Source organism: Poecilia reticulata, linkage group LG4 (assembly GCF_000633615.1).
Source record: "Poecilia reticulata strain Guanapo linkage group LG4, Guppy_female_1.0+MT, whole genome shotgun sequence".
Lineage (NCBI taxonomy): Eukaryota > Metazoa > Chordata > Actinopteri > Cyprinodontiformes > Poeciliidae > Poecilia > Poecilia reticulata.
Genome location: NC_024334.1, coordinates 28,909,430 through 28,933,685, shown reverse-complemented (window position 1 = coordinate 28,933,685; position 24,256 = coordinate 28,909,430). Strand labels below are relative to the sequence as shown.

The 24,256-nt window shown below is 38.4% G+C and overlaps 2 protein-coding genes across 2 annotated transcripts in view; one reads left to right on the top strand and one right to left on the bottom strand.

The window, feature by feature from the left end:
- Positions 1-17,066, bottom strand: part of acbd6 (acyl-CoA binding domain containing 6) — a 32,147-nt gene extending 15,081 nt beyond the window's left edge. The window contains exons 1-6 of the mRNA XM_008407916.2: positions 16,573-17,066; positions 15,604-15,668; positions 15,207-15,303; positions 12,474-12,550; positions 8,158-8,263; positions 4,556-4,645 (exon numbers count right to left, since the gene is read on the bottom strand). Coding sequence (XP_008406138.1) covers positions 4,556-4,645; positions 8,158-8,263; positions 12,474-12,550; positions 15,207-15,303; positions 15,604-15,668; positions 16,573-16,851 — 714 coding nt within the window. The 5' untranslated portion in view covers positions 16,852-17,066. The remainder of the gene's footprint in view (positions 1-4,555; positions 4,646-8,157; positions 8,264-12,473; positions 12,551-15,206; positions 15,304-15,603; positions 15,669-16,572) is intronic.
- A 2,450-nt stretch (positions 17,067-19,516) lies between these two features.
- xpr1a (xenotropic and polytropic retrovirus receptor 1a) overlaps positions 19,517-24,256 on the top strand; it is a 66,463-nt gene continuing 61,723 nt past the window's right edge. Inside the window, exon 1 of the mRNA XM_017304390.1 lies at positions 19,517-20,035. Coding sequence (XP_017159879.1) covers positions 19,967-20,035 — 69 coding nt within the window. The 5' untranslated portion in view covers positions 19,517-19,966. The remainder of the gene's footprint in view (positions 20,036-24,256) is intronic.

The window sequence follows — 24,256 nt, the reverse complement described above, 5'->3', positions numbered from 1 at the left end:
TATATATATGTAGCACAACATTATTATCTCACAAGAAGGGGAAAATATGATTACTATGTTTTTAGATCTGCTGTAGTTTAGAAATGTCCTATTTAGATCAACCTGTCGTTAGTAAACCATTTATATAACTGAGACCAAAACACCACCTGTTTTAGAACATCCTCTCATTTACCTAAGCTTAATACAGTGTAGTAAAAACCAATGACATTACTGACAAAATCAAAAAATCAAAGAGCCTCAACAACAATTTCAAGATAGCTACAAGTCAACAGCTCTATTAAGACAATTAAGAACACAACACTTGTTTTTAGAAGTCTGTGCTAAAATGAATGAAGCACAAAATCGCACAGGTTGCTCTACATTTACTGGCACCCCTGGGAAATATGTGTAAAAATGTCTATTAAAAAGAACAAACTAATCAAAACTTGTCATCATCACCATTCAGATTAACAAATATAATGTGTGTTTTTTTTTTAACTGGACCTGTGAACAGAGGTGGACCAGGTCAAACCACTATGCAGTCAAATCTGCAAAGTTCACTGTTAGAGAATGCAACCGCTGTTACTTAAAGGTTTCGACACAAAGGGGGGAGTTTTAAGGATTTTTGGTTTATCTAAGCATATTTCAATAAAACCTGCAAAAAAACACTGCAGCTGGACGGTTTGAAAATAACCATACCAACACCAAACTTATGAAATCTTAATTATTTACGACCGTTTTCCTGTGTGGATCAGGTTTTTCCTGTTGCTTTAGAACGAAGGCATGTTGGATATTTACACTCTACTATTCATTATTACGTACTCTGGCCTGAACAACAGGTCAATTATTCAAACTTCAGTTTACAGCGTTGTGTGAATTAAGGTTTTACTGCCTCTGTCCCCCACAGTTGGTGAAGCCTGCCCCACTTTTTTCAGGGAGTATTAGCTGCGGGAACACGGCGAGGTTTAATGTACCGTACAAACACCAGAGCCAGCTCTACAGCTGGCAGGTGGCAGATCTGTGATCTGCGTATTCAAACTCACGCAGCTACCTATTGTGGTCCCTTGATCCTGGATTAACTATCAAACGAGCTCTTAATGCAGGTTACCAGGGTTTGGGAACAATTCGCTAAAACAATCAGTTGATTACTTTCCAACGATTTTCCTCCTCTGCCAAGCAAATAATAATACTTTTTGTTTTAACTCTTAAGCCCCCCTCCCTGTTTTAATCAACAAATTAAGCATAAATCATGTTTGATCTTTATTTACTGGTTGCTCAGCAGTTGGTAGAGGTCAAGGGAGATTACTGGATGCTTTAATAGCCCGAAAACAAGCCAAACATTCCTCCGTTTCTCTCATGGACATGTACAACCATAAAGCGTCTTTGTATCATGTCAGAGGCTTTGGGGGAAAGGACACATTTATAAAAGCCTTTATTACAATTTTTTTTTATCTTAACCATCTCCTTTGGTTTATTTTGGCTCCTCTCAAAGTAGAGGATGTTCAAACATGTTCTAATTAGAAGTGTATTGTTTAGTAAGCTATACATAGTGAGATAATTGGCATCTTGACAGAGTGATATGATTTAGCTGATTGTATTTTGCTCTCTACCACCACATAAATCTGTCCCCAGTGACTCCTGTGGAAATTACCAGTTATTTTTTAATATTCTGTCTCCTCCACTGAACAGTTCCTCAGCCACCTGAGAGAGTGGCAGGTGGAAAGTTCCCAATGACCTGAATTTATGAACAGATCAATGCTTTGATTTCCTATGAAATCTCACTTCTTTAAAAAAAAAAAAAAACTCCTGACGTTTTCCATGAATGGACGAAAAATTCTTCATAGGATCATTAAAATTAAAATGTGGTGTCAAGCAGTTCACTGCAGGCCAGCTCGAGGAAATTTCCTGACTAAGAAGGCAAGGAGAGGCAATTTTAATTTTTTTAGCACATTTCAGCCACAAGGCAATTTAAAGTGCTTTGCATAATTAAAAAGTTGATAAAACAACAAACAAGCAAAATATGACATTGCAGTGGCAAAACAGAGGAAAACAAAGACAGGTTGAAAAACAAACTACAATTTATGATGGGCCAGTCGTTAATCAAAGCCAGCTTTAAACAAATGGACTTTTAAACAATACAAGAACTCAGTTTTCCAAAGTTCGCTCCAGATTAATGGAGAAGAAAAGCTGAATGCTGTTTCATCAAGTTTGGATCTGACTCTGGGGTTGCAGAGTCGACTTGAATCAGAAGACCGGAGCGGTCTGGAAGGTTGACACGCTCAACATGCCCTGTGACACATTGCAGAGGTCCTAATTTTCGTTCTAAGTCTTACTTTTAAAAGGGAAAAAAATGCAAAAATAGGTGGAACAAGCACTTGAAGCCTACAGCTAAATTAGTGGGAGCTTCTCCAATAAAAAATAATTACAGATAAATCGCAAATATTATTATCACAGTAATAATCAATGCCATACCATAATAGCAAAGGCATAAAAATGATTCTAAAATGTACAACATTTTCTGCTTTAACTTTTTCGTGAAAGTATTTTGATAGTCATATTTTCGCTCAAAGTTGCCATAATGCGAGACTCTAAACTCAGCCTATGTTCACATTAATCAGAAATAAATTACTGTGAATGTGTTACGTTTTGAAAAGAGAAAAAAAAAAGCCTCTATTTTCACACGGGTCCAGCTATGCTTGAACCATCTTGGTGCGGCTGTAAATCACGAGTGAATTGTTTTGTACTTATTACACTCTTACGTCCACCCCCCTCTCTGGGAGCATTCACAAACAAAAGGGGCCACACATGACCACAAAAGAGAAAGTCATTTGTGAAATGTCCTGATTATGTGGGTTGTGCAACGTAAAAACAATTTGCCTGATTACTTCCAATTGATTTGTCCTCGCAGTTAAAACCTCAGCGAGCAGCCCGGTGAGCCGCCCCGTGCCACGGCGGTGGGCAGGGGGAAGAGGAGTAATTTCTCGGATGTGCAGCTGAGCCAGCTTACTGCCTAAGCTAAAGCCCGCTGGATGCTGCTAAACCTCTGAGAGTCTAAACACCAGGCTAGCTACCAGCTAACAGTGTCTGCTAAAGCCCTGAGGGATTTATGTGTGGAACAAAGTGAATTAAAGGTGACCTTCTGAAAGGGATGGAGAGACAAAAGGGACGGCTGATGGGGATGCTGGGGATTTCACAGGTTGCTCGTGCTTTACCTGAGCAGATGCAAAAAAAAAAAAAAAAGAAGCTCTGCTCCATAAAAGAAGAGTCTCTCACAGCTTTCCCATCTTCCCTGGCATTTGGAAAAAATTCCTCCAAATGCATAAGAAATAGCTTCATTAAATTAAACTGAAGTAACTAAACATTTTGGAAAAACAGATATGCTCCAAAAAGCTTTAGATTTAACAAGATCCTTAGAAAAAGAACAGGAAAAAAAATGTCCACATTGTGTTGCTCTTCTGTAAAGGGGATCTTTACCTCCCAGATATCTGAAAATACCAACTCAGTGGCCACTTATGCGTCATTGCTGATTGAGTGCGTAGTAAGTTTACTTCACTCTGGATTTACGTAGACCGCTCTATGTTCGACTGCACATTAGGATCTCTACTTTTTCTAAAGAAAGCAAAACCCTTCATTCTGTCTGCAGTCGGCTGCAAATAACCTCTGTTTTAACCCCAATTTGCAGAAATTCAGCTTTTTTTTTTACCTGGAATAATGGATAACAGCTTTCTAAATTCCAGTGACAAAAAAAGATCCAAACTAAATAACTTAATGAAAGAACAGTTAATTAAATGACAACAGGGTAGACCCTGTTGTCATTTAATTAACTGATTTAAAAATATAATGTTTCAAAATGGACTTTTTCTGGTAGTTACACATTAGGATCTAGGAAAAATACTACACGGTTGGTTTTTCAGGGCATATTAGATACAATAAGACAATTTATTTTTGACAGTGTCACCTACTTCTACTAGCATATTTTACAGTGCTCTTAAATGTCTCAATGCAGGGAAAACTACTCGTTTGAAGGAAGTGTGGGAAAAGGGAAGTTAACTAAAATTACAGATGGTGAATGGAATGATGCCTGGAATAATGTAAAATCTTTAAGTGTTTGCAACAGAGTCGAAGCAACTCAGCTTACCCTTGCACATTGCTTCTGGTGTTGTACTAAAGGTAAACAATTTTGACATCATTGGTGAGGAAATGAACAAAATTCTGGCTGTTAACTAAAACAATAATCTTTTAACTATTAGAATAACTTACCCAACTATTGCCGATAAATATAAAAGAAAGCACTACAGAATGCTAACTTTCTGTTTGAGAAAATGCCTCTTTAGCTGGATTTTTGAAAAATATTTCCTCCAGGATACAATGGCAGAAGGTTATGCTCAGCTATGTCTTGTATCTATCACAATTAATGGTCTTTTGTATTATAAAACAAATACAGCACTGAGCCTAAGAGCTATATTCATAACACCTGACTAGGACTCTTGAGGATGGGCTAAATGTTTTTTTGTTTTTTTTTGTCTATCTAGTGTTGGAAAAACTCTATAAATATAGAGAGAGGATTTCTGCTTACCTGACTGTTGATGTCGGCTTTGTGCTGCAGTAAGACAGACACCAGCTCCTTGTGCCCTCTGTCACAGGCCCAGTGCAGGAGAGCCCGACCCTGCCAACACAAGCGCACAAATCACACAAACTTGAAGAGCTGCATAATTGTGAAGCGGAATAATTATGACTGATATTCAAGTGTTTTTTACAAATAGTAATTTGACAAGTATAGCCTGCACTTATATCCACAGCTTATGAATCAATACTGGGTGGAATCACTTTTTTATTGCAATTACATCTGCGAGTCCTTTGGGCTAGATGCCCTCCACCAGTTATGGATATCTAGAGACTGAAATGTTTGTCCAATCTTCTTTGCAAATTACCTCAAATTGAAGGGAAAGTTTCTGAACACCAGTGTCAAGATTTAGGTTTGGACTTTTACTGAGCCATTCTAATTATGTTTAAAAACTTTGATCTAACAATGCCTCTGTAGCTCTGGATATATGTTTGGGTTTGTCGTCCTGCTGGAAGGTGGAATGTTTAAAGTCTTTCACAGCCTCTGACATATTTTCTTTCACTGTTGCTCAGCATTTAGCTCCATCCTTCTTCCCATCAACTCAAACCAGCTTGTCTGTCCCTGCTAAATAAAAAATAACCACCGCACCACTTTTTTTTACCATGGGGGCTGTATGTGCAGGTTATTAGTCTTAATCATCTTCTTAGTTGAATGCAGGCCAAAAGGTTTCATCTCATCTCTGAGATGAGATGCAGCTTACAGACGGCCTTTTTCTCAAAGGTTCCTTTTAAACAGAGTTTGTTTCTGCGCCACTCTTAAATAAAGGCAAGGTTTGTGGAGTGCACAATTAATAGTTGTTCTATTAGCGTATTCTTCCACATGAGCTGTAGGGCTGTGCCGTTCTTTCAAAGTTACGGGGGGCCTCGTGGCTGCTTCTCTTTGCCCACAACCGGGTCCCTAACCTGCCGGAGGTGTTTTTTTGTTCAGGATTTAAGCCATTTGTTCACTAATGTTCTCTAACGAGCCTCTGAGCCCTTCACTGAACAGCTGTCTAGTGCAGCTTTGACTGAGATTCATTTACAAACCTGTGGACTCCATTTACTAATTACAAAAGTTTGAAGGTGGTTAATTGAACTTAATTTTTATTAGGAATAAATGACTAAAAGGAGCTGAATACATGTGCATGTTACACTTTACAGAATTGTATTAGGATGGGTTTTTTTCTTCTTTTAAACCAATGCTTTCCTTCTTCAGATTCATGGACTACTTTGTGTGGACTCATCACATAAAATGTAAATTAAAGATGTAAATGTTTGTGGTAAAATGTGAAGAAAATATGAGGGGCATGAACACTTTTTTGAGGTGCTGTATTTTGGTTTGTGTGGAGAAGAATTGGTTAAAAGCCACAAGACAAACTGCAGAATCAAGCACTTCTTACGCATACACTATCCCACAGCCCTTTCCTTCGGTCTAAGATTCTTGTTCTAATAAAACTTCAAGAGCTCATTTTTCAATGAGGCCAATTAGGTAAAGCAAACTCTGCAAGTCCAATTCTGTTGCTTAAATCATATTGATCACCAGGGCTGGATGTTAAAATGGCTACTTATAAGTCAGGTCAGAATACCGATGTTGCCTTCTCTCACTCTCTCTTTAAGGTGCTCTGCTGCAGAGTGCTGCATGCATTTTCACTGCACATCAGAGCCTCGTGGTTCAAACAGGAGAATACAAACTCAGAAATATGATGACTCTCAGGTCCAGCAGTGATAAAACCCTAATTAAATAATGTAGAAGAGTTGGGACATGTTCCAAAAAAAGAAACACATCTCCACAAAAATATTAGCAGATAATAAAGCTGGCAAAGGTTATAACATCAGAAAAGAAAACAATTACACATTCATAAACACCTGTTGTTCAACCCAGATGTGAAAACATATTTTGAGTCCTCCTGTCATTGAAACATTGACATCTAGCTTCAAAGGTGTGTATGTTACAGCCTTTCTTTGACAACTCTGGCATTTTACTTGCGTGAATTTGCCAAGGGGTGGTTTAAGATTGCAATTGTTTGATAACAAGAAGTAAAAATAACATGTTTTTATTGTTATCTTAATAAAAAAAATTTTATATAATGGAATTACTTTAAAACAGCTTGTCAACTAAATCAGCAGCATCTTAAAAATATTGATTAGTGATGCTCCTTTTAATTACCAAACGACCGATTACGTCTTTCTAAGAATAGCATGCCAGTGCATAGCAACAAGTGGGGGAGGGGCAGCATCGCATAACTCTATTTCTATTCCGTATTAAGTTATCATAATACTTTGAAAAAGTAAAATCTTTTTTTAATGTTTTGTTACGTGTTTTGCTGTTTTCATGCCTTGCAGGATTATTTTTAACTGTTTTAATAATCATTCCACTGCTTTTCCTTCACTGACAGACACAGGACACACAGCAGCAAATGGATGACTACAAACCCTTTTTAGATTAAAGACAAAGTTAAGCCATTTGTTTACACGTGCTGAAAATATACCACAAACTTTAACATTAACATTCAACACAAGAACTGAACTGAGGTGATATTTCTGATCCACACTCATAAAACAAGTGGCAAGACAGAGCCCCTTTCTTTTAACCTGCCCTTAACACTATTTTGAGCTGAAACGTCACCACTGCCCTCTGCTGTCTAGTGGGCAGAACAACAAAGAATTGGAAAAAGAACAGTAGTTGTGGCTAGACAAGCCTTTTCAGCAGAGATGGCTCAACCATCTGGCCTTTGACTGTGAGCTCAGCGGATGAATGCCTGTTTATTGTGAAGAGTGGCAGTGATTGAAGAAAAGGCAGGGGGCCAGTTGGCTCGTGTGATAATGAATCAAAAGCAGACGGATGGATTTCACGATCCATCCAGGAAACACCTGATCGTCACAGCGGCGGTTTCTGCAGTTTTAGAAATTTCAGCCCTAACTATTGGTCCTTCCGTCTGAGTGAGTACAGAAACCTCTATGTATAAACTAAGATGGGGCTGCATTGTCTGCCACCCATTAACAGGTCATATGCATCTTTACAGCAGGTCCAAGCAAAGTCACTGACTGTGGACACATACAGCTCTGGAAAAAATTAAGAGACCACTGCACTGAACCCTATTGAAAACCTCATGGTTATTCCACCAAATCTTGATTTCTGAACTCTTCCTGAGTTAAAACATCAGTATTGTTGTTTCTAAATGATTATTAACTTGTTTTCTTTGCATAGTTTGACGTCTGGAAACACTGCATCTTTTTCATTATTTTGACCATGTCTCCTTTTCTGCAAATAAATACTAAACGTTTGCTTGGAATTTTGGAGACATGTCAGTAGTTCATAGAATAAAAGAACAATGTTCATTTTGCTCAAACATGTACCTATACAAAGTAAAATCAGAGAAACTTATCATTTTAAGTTGTCTCTTAATTTTTTTTCAGTGCTGTATATGCAAAATATTGGTGAAAGAGTCCTCAGCAGGACAACTGTATAGAAATAGCAGTCTAATAATAAGTAATAATTTGTTGGAGTAGGTCTATTTAAAGAACCTCTCACATGGAAACTACGTCAGCCTTTACATGCTGTTTTTGGCGCTGTACCTCTTCGTCTTTGGTATTGACGTCCAGTTTCTCCGTGCTGATGGCATTCCTGATGTGCTCGATGTTATTTTCTCTGCAGTAATCAAATATGTTCTTGTCTTCTTCCCTGAGAACAAGACAGGAGGAAAAACAGAAACAAAAACAGTTATGTTGTCATTTTTCTTTTAACAAAACAGGAAAATAAGGGCAATAATTTATGGTCACTAAGTCTTTGTAAATTAGTGGGTAAATCCCTGTGCAACTCAAGCTTTGATACAAATTTTTTTCTCATACGTTGTTTTTGGTTGCTTACAGCTTGCAAGAAATGCATTTGCGAAAACCATTGACGTCAAAGTTATTTCCCTGCTCAAAATACTCTCCAACATATGTGTCCTTTGCCAGTCAGTGAACTTAAACTTCCTTCCTGGTTCGTACAATACTACTTACGTCATAAGTAGTAATGACATCAGTTTTGAATCATCAGAAATTTAACACTATCAACATATGATACTCAACCATCTGATATCACAGCGGCAGACACACATGCCACATCCTCAAGGGACAGAGGCACGCACAGCGGCACCATCCCACCTCTAATTATATCTCTCTGTCTCTAATCACCTTGTTGCATTGGGGACAGGAAGGAGTGCTTTGGGGGTGTGGGGAAGGTGGGAGAGATGTTGGGTAAAAAGGAGGGGTGCAAAATCTCATTTAGAGCTTTACGCTTTCCACTCCCTCTTACCCACCCCACCCATTCAAATTAATTGAATTTAGTGCTCTATTGTCTGAAAGAAAACCTGCATATTTGACACTCCTACTGCTCCTACAGAGTCACTCAGTCAACACAAATCCCATAGTTCCTCAAGTTGTCTTCCTGTGTTGCTTTGGGCATGGGAAACTCCTGAGAGCCCAGCTAGCTTGAGCCACACTTCCACTCCACGAAGGCGAAACATGTTCAGCACAATTGAACCATCGGCGGGTGATACAGTTAAGCCTGAAGTTATTCATACTCTTAACAGATTTTGGTTTTAAATGATTTTTTTAATAAAGAAGTTTGTTTATGGTAGGAAATGAGACGGGTATCGCTCAAAAAAATAACAAGACAACATAAAAGAAAGCAGCTTAAACAATAGTCATTGAGTTATATGATGCTCAAAGGAGCAGGACAGCTCTTTTCTGCAGGTTTTTTTTCTAAACATGATCTACTCGACTTGAACTGAAATACATGGAGTCAAAATATGGTCAAATAGCGTCAAATCAAAATATGGTAAAAATGCTAACATTAACCAATGTTAGAATAAACTACAGAGTGCAGTTTATTTAAGACAACTATATATGCACACACACACATGCACACACACATACATGCACACGCACACACACTTGTTTGAGCAAATTACACAAGACCTAAAGTATAGCTTTCAAAGCCTGAGGAATTTTGTAAAAACTATAATTTTCATGCTTAATTGGGTAAAAGAAGGCAGTACAGAAAAACAAAAAAAAAAAATGTTGAGTAGCTCAGATCAGAACACCACACTGAGGGGTCATTGAACTTGAAATTTAAGTATGTTACCTTTTTCTATAAGATAAAAACAGATACAAAGAGTTTTCTCGGTAGTTCCTTCTTTTTTATTTTTTTAGTAATCCTCACTTCTTTTTCTTCAGTTTCTCAGTTACATCATCTCTCTTTTGTCTTCACTCACTCTTTTTCATCTGCTCATGATGAATGATGAATAACTCATCACGCTTTTAGCAGAGGAGGGTTATGTATCAGCACATTCATTTACATACTCCTGATTACTGCAGCTATGTTTATTCATGAAGCCCTCTGGTGGACCACGCCCACTTCCTTGTCTGATGGCCATCATGACCCCAAAGCTTGCCTGATGCGTGGCCACCATCCGTCTCCCCCGGCAACTAATCAATAGGCCGAGTCATCCGTCTTTAGTTGATGGTGAGACGGGGCTGGCATGACACATACATATGAATGACGACCAAGAACCCATACACACACAAACACACATACACGACAGGGAGCTTTGGGGTTATAAACAAGCATTAAAATTATTTTACAAATGAAGGCACACACACACAAACAATTATTTGGACAACAACTTTTAGCACAATAGAACAAAGGAACCCGAATACACAGACACAAAGCAACAGGCCATATTCAAACAAGTGATTAATGTGGGCCTTATAAACAACATGACATCCACAGCAGTGCAAAGCATGCTGGGAAGGTCACAGGCTACTCTGTCATCACGGCAGAGCCAAGGTTTTTACCGTTTGTGTATCTAGGATGTGTATGTGTGGGAACAATATGTGCTCACAAATGTGTGTATGTCCAGTGTGGTGTACTGGCAGATATGTCCTTCATCCATCAGGCCAAACTGGTCACACTGGTAAAAAAAAAAAATACTCATCTACCTGGCTTGAGTTTTAGTGATCAGCAGTACGGCCACATAATCCATCAAAGGCACACGTACACTCACACAATCTCTCGTCTTGCTCCCTCGTAAGACCTGAGCTTCGATAGAAGCACCTGAAACAATGAGAACTGAAATAACAAAAGTCTTGCTTCCAGCAAAGAGCTCGCTTTTATCAGAATCCATCTTGCAGGTGGTTGGCAAATTGCAAATGCAGCATTCGAACCCTCCGATCATCTCAGCGGTTGCTAATCTATCCTGTTTTCATCTATAAATGTTCCACACACACACACACGCATACACACGCACACGCACACGCACACGCACACACACGCGCACACACACACACACACACACGAGTGGAGGTTGAGTGAGCAGAGCAATTAAATCGGGCCTGGTTAACAGGTGTTCAACTGTTTAATATGGAGGCTGTTTATGTGTGAGAAAGAGGAAATTGAAGAGCAGCAGAGCAGTGAGTTCATCACGTCTGGGACGTTATGCATGACTTCGGATGATAATCACATGGACATACAGCATGAAGTGTATGACTCTGTCTGCTCAGGTGTGTTTGTGTCATGTTAATGTCATCCTTGTGACGGGTTCCCCATGAGTCTTTGCTGCGACTGGATATCACCAGGGGAACATCGTCCTGGGAAGTCGTCTGTAGCAACCTCGCTCTGCTGTACTCGGTGCATCTCCATAACCTTGCCTGTGTAATTGTGTAATAAAAAAAAATAAAAAAAACGGGGGGGAAGACTCCGGGCGCTTCTTACAGAAAATATGCATACTAATCATGTACAGCCATTTAGGAGGAAACCTGCAGGATTCACACATCTCATATTCATCACCAAAAAGCTCTTTTTGCATTGAAATGAAGATGGGGGTTTCCAAGCTTCAGTGAGTCTGCCAGGCAGGAGTAAATGGAGAATGGATTTCATTAACATAAATCAGAACTGTGTGACATTTCCAGACCTGCGACTGCAGTTACCGTCTGTTGAATGTAATCAAATACAGCGTCAAGTCTAGTGGTTAACAATGCAAAGCTCACTAAATTGACCTGAGAATTAAAACAGGGATACGGCTCCACAAAGATATTTGAAATACTTACACACAAGGCAGTACAGATCTCTATGCGGTGAACACATATTTACTTTGAATATTAGAATAAAAAGCAGATTCTGGTGTGTGATTGAAGAGTTTTGAGCTTGGTTTCTGATCTCCAGTTTTCCAATTTGCAGTTTCTCTTTAAAAAAGATAATATATGAGACTATATGAACTGCCTTGCTGTCAGAAGGGGTCATATAATATCAACAGAGGCGACATGTGAGTAAATTCTGTTTTACTCATAGGTATAACCGTACATTAACTCTGAGATTTCTAAAGCTCAAAACAGTTAGCTTCAGCCTTCCTTTAATCTGCCGAAAGTCTTGCTCTCTCTCTTTTGCAGTATGAATATCAGTTGAGTTCAGGTCAGTTTTATTTATACAGCGCTAATCCACACCAAATGTAGTCTCAAGGCACTTAACCAAAATTCTTTCAATTCATTCACACTTACATTCCAATTGATCCTGGTTATCAAACAGTAAAGTGAGCTCAATTAATTATTTAATTAAAAGGTTTCAATCTCTGCAGATTTCATCAAGTCCTTGACTTGCAGCATTCACGCATGGTATCATAGGTTGGAAAATGTGGCTTCCTTTTAAATGACTTCTTACATCTCTACGCTTCTTCTGACTTTATTATTAAAAACCGAAAGTGAAAATAGCTAAGTTGGAGTCTTCTTTATTTAGAAACACCATCCACAATCAGGAGTGATGACAACAATAAGTGTATAATAAGGCGTATTGCATTTTAACACTGCTAAATTGGTGCATCTCAACTTGTATGTGTTGCCTCCAATTTAAATACCTTATCATCTCCTCCTGGTATAACGAGCTGACCGCTGCTCCTCCGAAACCTGTTCTTCTTTCTGCTCCTCGTCGTTGCTGTAAGAATAACACAGAAAAATCTGAATCCAGCTTCGAGTCAGTTTTCAGTAAAACCTGGTATTTAAACACACAGATGTAAGCGACAGTTAACCAGTTTACAGTGCAGTGATGGCTTGTCTCAAGCACGACCATTTGTGTTGACCACCTGTCAAAGTCTCCACCCTCTCTGAGGAGAGGTTTTGGCCTTACTGCTTTGTATTGACTCGACACAAAGAGTCAGAAATGCCTATTCACCATGAATGCCTCCACATGCAGCCCCTCTCTAACAGTCTGTGCATTCCACATCCTGTATGTTATTTTGTAAAAACTCAGAAACTCCCCTGTGTTGTCGGTCTGACCTCATTCCCAATAAATAAGTTCCAAAATGAATGCAAACATGATAACGTGCACTGCGCCTCGGTTTGTGACTCTTGTTAATCATCTGTGTTTTCATTTAATTCCATTGAACATCCAGTTGGGCAAAGAATTTATTACCTAGACTATTCTTCACTAACCAACCTTGACTCACAAAAGAAGCAGCACAAATCGGATTTCAGGGAACGGGGAGAGAGGGAGCAAAACAACTATGCGTGCACTTTTGGGACAAACTAATTCACTTCAGAAACTCAGAATATTCGCTGATGCACCGGCCCTGCTTCTCTGCCTTATAATGTAATATAAAGCCAGTGTCTGCTTAACAATTGAGAGGGGAACAGAGGTCAAATTGTGGCTATTATTCTCTCCCCTGCTCCTCTGTCTATGCACTCCTACTTACACCATTTAACTGTGCCTCCAAAAGAATAGCTCCAGCCATGCCATGACGCTTTGTTAACACTAATGCAATCAGGTTCTTTTTCTTTATTTGGAGGCGTGGGTGGTATGAGCTTTTGCTGGGTTGTCCTCTGTTGGGCCGAGTCAGCAAGTATTTTCCCTGCACAGAATAGCTGAAGAGAAATGTGACACGGTTTCAATTGTGGTGGACAGTGATACTATTAAAAAAAGGGGGCATAAAAGAGGAAGAAATGAATAAAAGTGAGGGACATAAAGAAAAAGGCCACTGGGGTTAAAAATGGAAAGATGATTTGGGGGCACAGACACAGAGCGCTAGTGGACGATAAAAAGAAAAAGGAGCTTAAGCACAACAGTAGGTCAAAAAGGACATGGGAGATGAATCCGCTATTCCTTTCTTTTCAGAAGGAAGAAAAACAACCTTAAGCTCATTTGTCAGATATACTGCTTGTAATGTTTGTAACTTTATACTTACTCCTAGTGTTAACAGCCATAAGTACACTTTTCTATTTCTTCTTTGCAAGTTTCAAAGTGTAACCAACACATAATGATTTTAGACTTTCAAAAACATATGGTGAATGGTAGAGACATTCTTTTTTTATTATTTACATCTATCTGCTCTACATGCAAACAGCTTCATAATCCTCTACAGGAAGGAGAGGATCATGAAACCTCTCCTACAAATGCTTTTCCTGAATAAAGATAGTTTTGAATCTAAAATAAAATGAACCCTCTACATCCCAAGTTATGTGTCAGAGCACACGTCTCTCGCCTCTTCAGATTTTTTGCAAACTGAAAACCAAATGCACTTTGTGTAGACTGTGGAAAGTTCAGGGTAAATTCCTCCAGTTTCTCCATGCCATGTGAGAGGTGGTTAAAACTTACAGATCAACGCAAACACATATAACTGACTATAGAATATAAATAAACCAACCACAGTTACCTGTAATCTGAAACTGAGTCAAAGCGTAGATGAAATGCGTACTAAAGTAAAATTCAAACTATGTGCTTTCTTTTTGACTTCCAATAATCACCAGTGTATAATGAACCACTATACAAGGCTCAATAACTGCTTCTTGGAACTGAACTTGTTTTAAAGATCGTGACATTTTGATGCAAAAAAAAAAAAACAGTCATCCAGCTCTTGGTTGTGCTAAACAACATAAATGAATGTTCTGTTGGTCATATCAATGCCGCTTTCAAATTTTACTTCAACCGGAAATAAGTAGTTTTAAATGAACATGCACCCATTATTTGAAGTGAGCAACAGATAAGAGCATGGGTTTTTAAAATGTGTTAAAAGTTTTGATGGAGGGACAGGAAAAGGGAATGTTGAAATGTGGAGGCCGTGATGAGAGACAAAGGTGTTTTTTGTAAAACATACACTTGATATGTACTCTCCTGTCCCAAAGGACAACGTGTCCATGGCAGCATAACTCTCATGACAGTCAATTCACATCATGCAGTGGGAAGTGAAAAACTACATACAAGCTAACTGACAAAGTAAGATCAGTTTTACTTATATTTATTTCTTTTAAAGCTACTGCCAAAAGAAAACGAACGTATTTTAACTGATATTTTTTTATACTGCATGTACTGTATAAAATAATTTGGTAGCTAAAAACTGCAATATGACAGTGGCATCTGCTGGCAGAGAAACTACACTACATCCACTCAATATGCTTCGCACATAACAAGGTTAACAATGTCGTAATGAAGGACCAGAAAGGCTTTACAGAAAGGCGTTATATTAAACACAGACAGATCTAAAAACTGAAAATGTAAATGTCACATATTATTATTGGTTAATTATTGCATGGTATGTCAAGATCCAGAAAACTGTAAATGACCATCTCTGGATCTTCAGAAATGGTTGTGTTTTTACCTTTGTGGCGCCCTCGGGATCTAACACGTTGACAAGAGAAATGTATTCTTGCATTGCCTGCTCCGGCTGCATGTCTCCAAGCTGCTTCCAGGCTTGCCTGTCACGATAATACAGCGTTGCTTACAATTCAGGACCGCTCCATTTTAGATGCTAAATCTAGGACTAGATGGGTGTTTTAAGAAAGACTCGAAGTAAAAAAAGATTTTAGCTGTCAGAATCTACAAAAGCCTGTAATACTTACTGATTTTTTTTTTCTTCATTTTTACATTTTTACATTATTACGCTTCTTAATTTTTCCTGTCTTTAACGCAAATGCAAACTTACATATGAATTTTATTTTTCAGAAAAACTGAATGTTGCTTGTTGAATTGCAACAGAATTAGAGTTCTTAACTTACCATTTCCGTTGTCCTTCGAAATCAAAGAAGCCAGGTTTTGATGTATTGCACTTTCCAACTTTGACCTGTTAGAGGAAAACAATTACCTGATATAATATTTGATGAACTACAAAGGTAAGCTAAAACATGTAGGATTAAGTTTTACTACAAATCTCCAAAGAAATGGGAAAGTGCTGATGATATGTACTACATCTTGCTAAAGAAATTATTCTCTTTGAGGTTTTACATATTTTCTATGTTACATCCACAAATTGATATGCATTTTATTATGATTTGTGTGATAAGCCAACAGAAAAGTAGCATCTAATTGTGAGGCAGAAGGAAAAATATAAATGGTTTACATTTATTTAAATCAGCATCAACAGCTCGTGTAATGATTTTTTATTTATTTTCAAGTCCAATTTTTAATCTTTAACTACATTTTTAAAAAGTATATGCTTTCTTGTCGTCTTTTGGCATTTGGGTAAATCCTCACATATTTGTGACCACACTTGGGGTCAAGATCCTAACTTTGGGAACTTCTGCTCTCGTCGGCTTTGATTTTTGGTATTTATGCAAAGCACTGTGCGTTTATAGAAAACTAACATTACTCATCAGTCTGAACACACCATACAAACTGTGAAACATGGTAGTAGCAGCATTATGCTGTGGGAGGGCTTTTATTCAACAGAAAGCAGAGGCAGAAAGCTGGTGCTTGATGGGAGGTTGGCTGAAGCTAAACCCTGAAAGAGAAGTAACCTCAGAGGCTGAAAAAAAAAGTTGAGACTGGGGGGGTGGGTGGGGGAATATTTGTATTCACACATCCGATAACCTCACAGAGGGTAAAAAAATTAAACGATTTTTAGAATGGTGTTGCAAGACACTGTAGCAAACATTTGCCATTTTGCCTGAAGCCACATGGTGTCACTACCTACATCCAACATACACCTTTCGATGCCACTGAAATCCAGTTTGGTTTAACCCACACACCTGTTTGTAGCGGGCGTACAGGTAGAGCAGTTGGTCCCTGCTGGCTGTCTGTATCAGATCCTTCACGCGGTCGGCTGCAGACTCAAACTCCAGCTCCAGCTCCTCTCCCTCCAGCTGGTCCCCCATCCCCACGGCGCTGCAGTCAAATTTACTCAAACCCAAGTCCGAATCAGAGTCTGAGCCTGCTCCACCAAGAGGCTCTCCCGTATCGGGCCGGGCTGGATCCGTACCGGAGCCCGTTGCAGTGTCCGGAGAGGACGACGGGGAACCAGAGGCCATTGTTATTGTTTACAACGAACCGTCTCAGACGACCGAGACTGTTTTTTTCCCCGTGCGATAAACGTTAACAAGAGAGGCACGGCGGTGGCAAACTGCAAATCAATTAACAATTTAAACGAGAATTTACCATTTAATCCGCTAAAATTCCATGAGAGAGGGATTTGTTTCTGCCGTTGGTCCGTCTCTGGTACTGTCATCAAACCGCGCCGGTGTTTCACTAACGCTACTGAGAATAGTTCTGGTTCCACTTTGAAACGTTCAGTTGGTAAGAAAATTAACATTAAGGGGAATGTAACAATTAAACAAAGTTATCTAAAAAATTATATTATTTATATAATAAAAAAACGTCCCGTGGGATGTTTTGCTTTTGACGGATAAGTCAAGCTAAGAAGACAAAGAATAACAAATGTAACTAAATGTTGCATTAGGAACTCTAAAGTTAGCAATCTGATCTCTTGTAACATAATTATCTGAAAAGCTTTACTGGTACATTATTTTGGAGCGACAGCAATTTCAATGTTGTAAGATAATGTTAAAACGTATTTTTACTATCTTTTATGAACTACAGTAGTGCGTAGTCAATAAAAACGCCCTTCGGACTATACTTTATTGTAATATTTTAGCTAGCTAATAAGTAACTATTATTAGTTAACTCTCCTATTAAACGGCCGCGTTTTCAATTAGTAATTAGTAAATTATTTAATTTCTATTCTATATAAATGTTATCCAATAGAGATAATCTTCAAATCAAAGCTGCCATAGCAAATGGGAAAAAATAATTCATCAAAATTTGGTAGGTATTTATTTTTTCACCTTGTCTTTTTCGTGTTTTCAAAGATCGTCGGGGTGACTAGCTTTAGCTTCAAATGTCCAGGAGATGGTGCTATTGGAACAATCATTTAGTGATAATTAGTGATTTTTTGAACAGCCATCACTGGTTCAACAAGGCTTTGGTCAAAATGTTTAAAAATGTACTCAGGTCGCTCTCAAAACGTATACGATTAGGTTACGCAAATAAATTTATTTTGCATAGCCACAATGAATATTTCAATTCTACAAAATTCCTAAATGTCTTCATGCATGAAATTCTCACAGTATCTTAATTAAAATTTCCAGTTTCACAGTATCAGTGTACCACCACAAAGATTTTGAAACAAAAATGTATTTATAACATCATCTATCTGCTTTTATTCAAATCAGGAAATGTGCACGGATATGTTTCCTAATTCTATAAACATAAAACTAAAATTATGCTTCCTTTAGTTTTCACACCATGAATGTGTGTGTTTGTAGTAACCAGAAATGTTTTCAAACAAGCAAATATGTCTTTCTTGTAATAAAGAGAGAACTTTAGCCTCCCTATAAAAAGCTGACAGGCATTGCTCACTGGCAGGTGGGAGAGAAGTAATCTTGAATTATTTTCATGAGCCAACAGATAGAGAAAACATGGAATAGCGGTGAATCTTCACAAGAGTGGCTGGGCTGAGTTGCCTTAGTAAAGATCGGTGTTTATAGCTTCCCAAAGGAAAAGGTTTCCCATAAAATGAAGGCAAAAGGCAACTTTTTTCCACTGGAGCTTTATCTTTAGGGCCCCAGACTCCAGAACTTTCTACCATTGGACTTAAGTACAGTTAAAAATATATATTTTTAAATCCACTTATTATTTTTCTCTCTTGTGATGCACTTTGTGATTTTATAGAATGAAATGTGCTATAACATTTACTAATAAGAAAAAGTCTGGGCAAAATGGTATCAGTGGGACAGTTCAAAGGAAGAAAAACTGCTTAAAGAAATTCATACTGTCAATCAAGTGTGGTGGTATTGTGATGTCTGGGGCTGAACATTCAGAACCTGAACATTTTGCTGTAGAGGAGCAAAATGAAGGTCATCTTTGTATAAAACCCAATGTTATCAAATTTGTTGATCTGAAAGGTTTTCATGTGATGAAAAAAAAACCAAATGAATGAATTTACATGACATAGCCTGCTGTGTTTCAAACAATTTTTCATTGTTGGCAACTTTTTCCACTAGAGCAAGGGTTTAAATCTGACTGCATAATAAAGCTGAAACCATTCAGAATAACTCAACTTTTTAAGGTACGGTAATTTGTTTTTCTTCTTCCACCATCATTAAGGTTGTTTTTTTTTTTTTTATTGCATCAGCCAAAAATCAGATTTGGAGCATGATGAAAAGTTTTTAAAAATATAAAAGTAGGGGTTGCTTGTTATTCTGTTCTTGTAGAACTTTATAATGGGATACAAACAAGCAAAACAATAACTCAAGCATCCAATTTGTTGTTGCAAATAAAATTGGTCAGTCCTATCCATGATAATTAATGAGATTATGAGTCAATTATAGAAACAAATCATGCAACTCTGTAAGTCTATACTTTGGCTTTCCTGCATTTAGAGGAAAATTAAAGCTGTAGCATTTAGAAGAAAACAAATATGATCAAATAAGTTCATCATTTCATGCTTAATGAAATTTATTTTTCACTAGACAGGAATGCTCTGAGCTACCTATATTAATTCACTTGTCGAACCTGAGCAGGTGTTTTATCTGGGAATTAGCTGCAGAAGAAAGGAACTCTTCTTCATTCACAGAGTGTAACACAATTTCTGTTTTTATTGCAGACAACTCTCCACACTGCAGTATAGAAAGCCTCTATAAGGACACAATTAAAGTAAGGATAACTGGAGTAGCAACAGTTATCCGGAGGTCCCAACAGCGCCCGGTGCCAGAGCGCGCCCTGCTGACGCAACCACGTCAGTGCTGTTCACTGCATGGCCGTCAGCAATGTCCCCAGAACGGCCCAGGGAGGGACCGAGGAAAGTCACTGAGCCAGCCTCACATTGTGCCGCCGGGCCACCTGTTAAAAGAGCAGCCGCTGTCATCGCCTTGGTTCCCCGTGAAGTAGCATGCGGGACGGGATCCGCTCGGAGCGCACTGCGTGGGACGAGCCCAAAGTGAAGTGAGAAGGAGCGGAGAGAGGCGCGCTTCCGCACCGCATGTTGAGCCAGCAAGTTGCCTGACAGAACAAAAGTCGCGTCGACGGGGAAGGGGAGAGACGCTCTCGGATTTAACAGAGCTTTCCAGGGACAATTGTTTCGGCAAAATGAAATTCGCGGAGCATCTTTCGTCCCATATCACCCCAGAGTGGAGGAAACAATATCTTCGCTATGAGGTACAGTCAAATTCAAATTGCAGGCTGTTTAAAAATAAATGCCTGCTCGATGAGGACACAGACGAAGATGTATTATGTTTTTAATGTCTTCAAAGAAACTAAAATATAACAAAATTATTATCATATCTATTTTTTTAAAGCACCTTTACGTATTTTTTAAATGTATAATTACTTTTGAAGTTTATCCTTCTCTTGAGACCAATAAAAGACTGGAAAGATAGGAGATGCCCTATTGTTTATGGAAGGGGAATTGACTGCGGTTAAGAGCCAAAGGGAGCATTCAGACTTTATTGTTGGTGGCTGAATTTAAAACACCTGAAATTAACTATTCAGCCTCTTTACCAACTGAATTCCTGATCAATACCTATTGTAGAAACATTTTTCTTTCATTTTGGTCATTCCTAATATTGTATTTGTGCAACTAAATATTTTTTTCTACATAAGCACTCTCTTTTATTTCAGATCCCCTCTCTTTTATTTCAGATCCCAGGAATAAACCTTGAATTTTTTTGTTTGTCTAGTTGATTTATGGGGTTAGCTCACAATTTGTGCTGTAATTTGTTGCACAATTGAGAATTTACACTTCCAATAATTTTTTTTATCATAATATAAAAAAAACAAACTGAAAATTATGTCTTTTTTTCTAATTTGTTATGAGCATTATTAATAATATTGTTACATTTAAGCAGTGATAGTTGGCTCTATAATTATACAAGTGTAATATTTTTTGTCAGAGATGTCTGCAGAAATAGAGAGGTAGATCCTTGTTAATACTCATGCTCTTTGTTGAGGGATGTACAGGACTTGGGGAGCATGTTATTTTTCACAACCTACTTCTTACCGGAGAAGCTTTGGTGCAGACATGCTGCTCAGTTCCATTTAGCTGTATGAATTATAGACAAAGACCCTGTTCTCGTCACCCTGTGCAACCTACACCCCAGACCCAACAGGAACTCTCTGCGGCAGTGTTATTTTGGTAACATGCACTGGATATTAATATTAAGTTTGGAAGTCCGTTCAGTAGGCATGGAGAGCTCTCCATCTTGAGGCAAATGATATGCTGAATGTGTTCATGTGATTAACATGTCTTTAGATAAACCCGTAAAAGCGGAAAAAAAGTTGATAATTATCAAATGCAGTGGGAAAAGGTTCATCCTAAAATAAGTGTTATATTTAACAGAGTTATTAATTTATACACATTCACTCAAAGGCGGTGTAGTGTCGCTACATGTATATGGCGAAGCACACCGAGCTTGGGGACAGATGCATGGCCATACCAGCCATTTTACACCTCCAGTATTTGCCAAAGCACTGACTGACCTGAGATGGATGATGATAGATTTTTTTTTCCATTTTCTGTGCTTAGGCGTAATGTTCATAAATGGTTAGCATTTTATGTTTACATTTATAGTTGTATTATATTTTGGCCAAATACAGTGAATACTGTAATAAAATAAATGTTATAGATGGTTCATTTAATGCACCATAGACTAATGCACCATAGAGATTCTACTCAATCACTTATTTAGAGCTGAAGTGAATATATCATATTTTTTAGTAAGCACAGTCTATACATATCTTGTTGAATATTTGACTCTTTTTTGTTGTAAATAGTTAAATAACAGAAATGCTCTCATGTTCATATTCTTTGAGTTTATCTCAAGTCTAAGATGCAGACTGTGGACCAAGGATGTGTTTTGTGTCATGAAGCCTTCAGTCTTTGTCTGACCTGTAAACACCATCAGCACCTGAGTGGGTGGCAGCTCAATAGCTGCTTTGTGCTGATCATGGGCAACTCAATTAAAGTCAGTATATAAGTTCAAACAGGTAAAAACATAATTTGAGTCATTCTCAGCCATTCAGAAAATATAGGTTATTGTTTATAAACTAGAATATCCACAGGGTGTCTGAGAGTGTGTATTCTCGTGCAGAAAACATCATTTCTGTAAAGTAATGCAGTTGTCAGTATTAAACGATACACTAACGTATTGTCTCAACATTACAAGTGTTTATTTTACCAGGACACAATGAAGAAAAAGCGACACCTGTTCACGTAGCTGTGTCTTTGGTTGGGTGGAATATTACAGCTGTTCATATCCAGACTGAATATAGTTGTAGGTGACATTCTGTCTCTTGTGTGCTGACATTAATTAACCCACTGCCCAGTTTTCACTCTTCATTTTTTTTTTGTGTGCTCTATTGTGTGGGGAAAAAAAAAAAAACATACGCGGTCTGGGTAGATTGGTCAACCCGTTTCCATGCAGATTAGAGAAATGCGGCAAAGTGAGTGTTCTAGCAAACAATGCCTTTAGTTGGTGAGGCACTTCATTCAAACGTGGGAACATTGACAAGACGATTGAGCGATGGAATAATTAGGTGTTTGCTTTATCCTGTGGGATTGTAGGTATAAACCTGTATGCTAAGCAGCTGCTTGCTATGTAGGCACATGTCCTTCCATCCCAAGAGTTTTGTCCAGAAGGACAGTAGATGTATATTGATGAGAGATATTTTTTCTTTAAATGTAAATGTTACAACGAAGCAATTAATTTAACCTTCTGAACAATTATTGGATTTTTTTCCCCTACATTTTACATCCAATATGGAAGTGAAAACAATATCCAGATGTGATGGCAACTGTTGAATGTACTTGTATTTTGTCTAGCTGTGGAGTCTGAAAAACATCATAAGAGATAAAGATGTAGGTATGTTTGTGTGTGGGCGAGAGAACAAGGTCTTTATATGCATTTGGCTGTTCCGTATAATCATTCCTGAAAACCCAACGAGGAGGAAGAGGAAGAGACAGCATGACTCCTGTTTACAGATTAAAAACCAAATTACTGTCTTGATTTAAACTGAACATAAATGTGATTTCACTAGCTTGTTGTCTGTTCAAAGGTCAAGCATTGCACCTTGCCTTTATCTTAATTAGACTGAGTATAGTGGTTTAGGCTTCTTAACAACTACATAAATTATGTATTCTGAGCAGTAGAAATGTTATTCATATGCAGAATACTACAGTATGACCATTATGTATACAACAAGCATTGCATGGCAACTGCTGAGAGCCCCCCTCCTTTCTATACCTCGCTCCTCCCTCCCATCCTCACCTCGCCGTTCCTCCCCCACTGGGAAGACATCTGGTCCCTTACCAGACCTGCCCTCTGCACTCCTCCTCCCCTCTTTCCAGCCTCTCCTCCCATCCTCTCCACTCCTCTTAATGTACAGATCCACTTAGACACGGAGCTGCCGTTTTAAGTGATCCATTGGCTTTCTGTTTGAGCCACAGATCTCTTCAGGCCCGGAAAGGGTCACTTGCATGTGATTATATAGCTGTCTGGCACTGAAATGTGTTGGTTAGTTTAAACTCAACACATTGCGGCTTTTTAAGGATTTGTTCCGAAGATATTCATTATGAAAGCCATTCTTCTGCTTTGTGGAGGAGATTTAATCCCAGTACTTGTGCTGTATTTGTGTTTGGTTTAAGTGTGCCACATTCCTGCATGATCATCAAAGCTGATCCTCCCATAATACTTGACTTTGACATTGTCCACAGGCATTGCAAATAAAAGCGGTAGTGTCTGCTGGATCAACTCAGTTACATTTAAAGCCACACTCACAATGTTTCATATAGCAGCCATGACCTACAGCTTAGCCCTGCAGGTTTATGTCAGATATCAGAGTTTCCCATATACCAGTTGGTAGGTGATTCCTAGTCTTAAGCCAACCTATGATATTCCCTATATGTCTGTAGTGGAGAGTGTAATCTCTTCATCTCTTCTGCCATCATCTGTTGGACAGAGCCAGTGACTTAGAAAGACTAAACAACCTGATAAACGGTTTCAGTGACTGCTGTGGAAGCTCTGGAAATGATGGCGCGAAGAAGGATTCTTCATAAAATCAGTAACATTATGAACAACCCTAAGCATCCTCTTAATGAGTCTACTTTACCACAACAGATTGACTTCAATCGGAGGCTTCTTCAGGTTTGCTGTAATACAGACTGCTATTGGAGATTCTTCCTGCCCAGCATCTGCAGCAACTCTTTGAAGAACCTGGGCTAATATGAGTTACAACAGCATTTAATTTCCCTTTTGGATCAATAAAGTATTTTTGAATTTGAATTCAGAGTGCTCCAATGCTACTTAACAAAATGTTTAGCTCCTGGTGGACGCTTCAGTGCCAGAGCTTCCTTCTGCTGCCGTTTTGCAGGTGGGGGGGTGT